A 4,362-nucleotide genomic window follows, 5' to 3' on the forward strand; every position below is an offset into this window, starting at 1 on the left:
GTTATCTGGTGCCTGACCATAATACAACAGTGGCACAAATGGTCACAAATTCTCTTTACTGCCACAAAAAGCTAATGAAGATTAACTATAAACTTAACAAAACCACTCCAGTTCAAGGAGAGTCTAGTCACAATGACTGCATACCTTTTTTTAAAGCCCATTCTAAGTGGCACCAAACAAGCAGAAATACTATTGCATTGCCTTTTCTTCAGTTAATCATGTTGAAGGCAATTATGTATTCTGCATTTATAACTGAAGAAGTTCACAAATGATAGGTCTGGTGGTGGAAGTATAGATGCACTCTTAGCTTTAAAACAAAGTAAATCTGTACAGTAAATACAAAACAGTAGATACATGTGGCTTTTATTTGAGAAAGCCTAGTAGGAACATTGCCTGTTCCTGCCAATTCTGCTGATCCATTCTGGACCACGAATTGTACATTAAAGAATTCCTCAGCAAATGAATGCAGTTGTTTAACTGTGCAGTTGCCAGTGCCACCTTGTGGACAAACTGGCACAGCACAAAGCCTTGTCCAGAGCACCACGCTATCAAAGTAAACAGTCTCTCCGTCCACTGAAAAAAAAAATCCCATCTTTTCCCATTTTAGCGTGTTTACATTCTATCAGACACCACTTAAAAACAAATTTTGCACTCACAGTGCTAACTGAGCTACAAAAAATAACATGAGCTACATAGCTCAATATGTTACATTCAACACAAGCTTTCAGCTGTCAAGTTTGTCTTTTGCTCAGTCAGGGAGGGTGAGGCAATTGGGGTGCAGAACACAAAGACAGTGGTCGTGGGAGCGTTGCAGTGCTTTGTATAAATGGTTGGCTCAGATGGCTGCTTCCAGTGGGAATACCACTTGCTTTGCAGGTGTGTTGTACTACAGGAGATGCACGTGTCCTACATTTCTGCAATACGTACTAGATCTGAGGGAAAAAACCATCAATTCTGACTTTCAGCTCTAGTCAAATGTGTCTTTGCTTCCCAGTTTCTTAAGTCAGAATATTAATGGTGCTCTTCTATGAGAACGTGTTTGGCATTGCATCGTGTAAGCAGATTAAGCTCTTCTAAGAAATGTTCTTATTTTGCATTCAGATATGTTCAGCTGCCAGTGCAAACAGCTGAACATTCTGGTCAAAATAAAGGATTATAATGGCAAGGAGTAAACCAGTGCCAGACCTTGTCTCTGACATGGTCACATGCATATTGTCTGTTAGTAGCAGGACTTACTTCATCATCTAAACATCTTGACTCCATTTTCAGAGCCAAGTGACAATTGACAACTGTTGCAGGAAAACTGAATTAGTCAAGCGTGACTTTTGGGAAGTGACAGTCTTCAACACTGCAATACTGAGTGTATTTCAATGTTTCTTTCCCTTTCCATCCAGGCTGAAAAAGCCAAAAAACTGAATTACTGAAGGGGTGGAGAGAATAAGGCAGATTGATCCTGGTTAATTCAAAAACTGTTTCAAAATGAATTCCAAAAGCAGGCAGTGATGAAAATACATTTGTCTTCTCAGATCCATGGGTTGAAGAGAAACTGTCTACACCAGCTCTTACTAGAGCTTTTCTGAGACCTAGAGTATTTGTCTCTTATTTCAAAGATAATCTCCCCTCTTTGAAATTTCTCTCTACAGGAGGCACACAGTATGATTGTGACCATGTCGTTGTCAACACAGCCAGTGAAGAAAAGTTAACACAGTGTTGGGAACCGCTGGTTGTATAAACCCAAAGAAGGAAAGATGATGTTTGAATTGGCCACTATTCTGGACACTGGAATCAGCACTGCCATCTCTGGAGGATACAGGATCAACAATGAGAGTTTTGTCTTTTCTTCACAATTTTAAAAAGAACAAGCAACAGAATGATTTCACCTCCCTATCCAAGATTATTATCCCTATAAAAGCTTGGGTATCTCAAAACCTTTTTTTTTTTGAATCCTTACAACTCAGTGTTGGATAGAAAGTGGCAGTATGCCTCAGGCTAGAATGGGACAACTAAACACGGGTGAGACCACATGGAGTTACAATTCTGTCAGTGTGTAGTTAACCCAGAATAGTCAGTAAGTGTAACCTATTTTACAAAGGACAGGAGTGCAGTGTATATGTGGCTGTAGCAACGTGGACCTATGAGCTGTAGTATAGAGAAATATTCACTACGGGAAATTAATATATTTGGTTCACTGGAACAAACTTATGTTTACTGAAAATTTAAAGACTGCTAGTACAGCACATCCAAAGAATTTTTAACATGTGGCTTCAAGTTTAGTTAGTAAGCTAATATAGTAAGTCCTAAATGCAGAAAAAATTCTAGATTTTCTCATGTATAGAGGATGTAAAGTAGCAGATATTTTGTTAGAAAAAGAGAGGGCTGGCAAAAGGATGCATTGAAATATGAAGAATTTGCCCATTTTCTAGGTTGCCTAACTTCTTGAGTTGTGGCTATTTTTCTTCTTTGCCATGTCACATTTGTACCTTTTAAAACAGTTTCAGTAAGTAGAGTCTTCCTGAACTCCAAAATCTTATAGAAAACAAGAATTCTTAGGGAAAATATCACTAAAGATGACTCCAACAGCACATAAGCACTGTGGTTACTGAGTTTTCCAGCCATTGCCTGTTGGGCTTACCATGGAGAATGCCAGACTCCCCAAACATTCTGGTGATGTTGGAGAGCAATGTTTGTGGGGGGCTGCTGGCTCCCCATTGGACAGAAGTGTCAGACTCCCCTAGGAAAGGGCACAGCCAAGCCTGGATATGTGCCCAGCCACAAAGGCTGTGCCCATTCCAAGTAAGTGTAACTGGTTTAGTAAAGAACTTGTGACAAGTAGGATGTCCTGATGACTGAAAGAGGTCCTTCTGTTGCCCTGCTTTGAACCTGGTCATGTTAGTTTTCCTTAATAATGTTGGCAAAAAGGTAAAATACAAACAAACTCTTGTACTATGCTGCTGTGTTTTGTTCTGGCTTAGACCAGTGTTATTACAAGCTGCTCCTAGGAGCATCCAGGCCTTTGTCTTGCATAGTAAGTCTGTTTAAAATTAACATTTTCATTACTATTGTATTGCCTGGTGCTTTTACTATTACCACCCTAGAGGAAGTGCCTTACTAATTTTCTTCCTTTTGTAAAGACGCACTGAAGTTTTGTTGCTCTGAAATGTGCTGCTTTTAGTCCTTAATAGAAAATATGTTGTTACTGGTTCCAAACAGTGGTACTTTGTCATATTGATGTGCTCTTGCTATATATAATATAGCATTTTAAAAATAAATTTAAGTTAGGTAACTTTTTATTGAAATTATTTTTAAAGGTAGAAAGGTGAATTTTATGGTTCATCTTGTACCCATCTCTGTCCATAATTCCTCTGTGACAGCCAGCCCCTGAGGAGTGAATACATGGTGTAGAATAGGTGCAGGCTCTGAGGAATGGGTGATTCTTCTATGCAAGCACGTGTTCAGTGCATTTGTGCATGGGGTCACCATTCACATGGCTGCCACTTCCGTCCGCAGGTGGAAGTGCTGCATGACACGGTTTGTGCACCACCACAGCTGCACTGCAGCAAATGGACAGCTCTCACTCAAGAGGTTGCCATTTTCCTTCAATCCACCTGCATAATTGCAGGGGAAGTTACTCCATAGCCCATCTCTGGCAAAATGGCAAGTTTAAAACCAGCCCACCAGACACAAACACCCCCTCCAGTACTTCACCAGCAGTGATGGGACACAGCAGGAACAAGGGCTCCTGGCTACTGACAAAATCATGTCTACCCTACCTGCATAAGCACTGCAGTCAGCTGAATCTGGGCCAGGAGTTGGGCAATTAGAATAATTATCAGTTACAGATTGATTTTGTTCCATGCTTCTATTTAGATTAGCTATGTCATGAGAGAGTTGCCATAACAAGATCAAAGTATCAGTCTTGAGACAGTGATGTAACCATTTAGTTCTGAGAATGAAATAGCTTGAGCAATAATCTACATTAGTGAAGGTAAATAAAACTAGGAAAGGCCAAGGAAAAACAGCACAGGTTTCATATGGACAAGTAGATAAGGGTGTCCATTTCAGGACTTACATCTGGAAAAGAAAAGCTCCAAGATGTACAAAAGGAAAATGCTGCAGACTGTTCCTCTTATTCCAAGAGTGAGGGGTGTTCTGCAAAAGTCACAGTTACACTTTTAACATGGTTTTTAGATAGAAATGCCTAAGGGACATTAGTATGTCTTGTCTGCTTGTTAACAGGCACCATGCAAAGGAATCACAGGCTTTTCTAAAACAAGACTTTAAGTTATGCATCCTGTATGAGCTTTTAAAAAAGAAACACTTGCTACATACCAATTCATGTTCAAGGACTGACTGCAGGCAGAA

General features: G+C 40.0%; 1 protein-coding gene across 3 annotated transcripts in view; it reads left to right on the forward strand.

Moving 5' to 3' along the window:
* The window catches only part of CRYBG1 (crystallin beta-gamma domain containing 1), a 98,424-nt gene extending 95,141 nt beyond the window's left edge, over positions 1-3,283 (forward strand). For all 3 annotated transcript variants that reach the window (XM_048299176.1, XM_048299177.1, XM_048299178.1), the window contains one exon: positions 1,644-3,283. In XM_048299176.1, coding sequence (XP_048155133.1) covers positions 1,644-1,732 — 89 coding nt within the window. In that variant the 3' untranslated portion in view covers positions 1,733-3,283. The remainder of the gene's footprint in view (positions 1-1,643) is intronic.
* The last annotated feature ends 1,079 nt before the right edge of the window (positions 3,284-4,362 follow it).

Source organism: Corvus hawaiiensis, chromosome 3 (genome assembly GCF_020740725.1).
Source record: "Corvus hawaiiensis isolate bCorHaw1 chromosome 3, bCorHaw1.pri.cur, whole genome shotgun sequence".
Taxonomy (NCBI): Eukaryota; Metazoa; Chordata; class Aves; order Passeriformes; family Corvidae; genus Corvus; species Corvus hawaiiensis.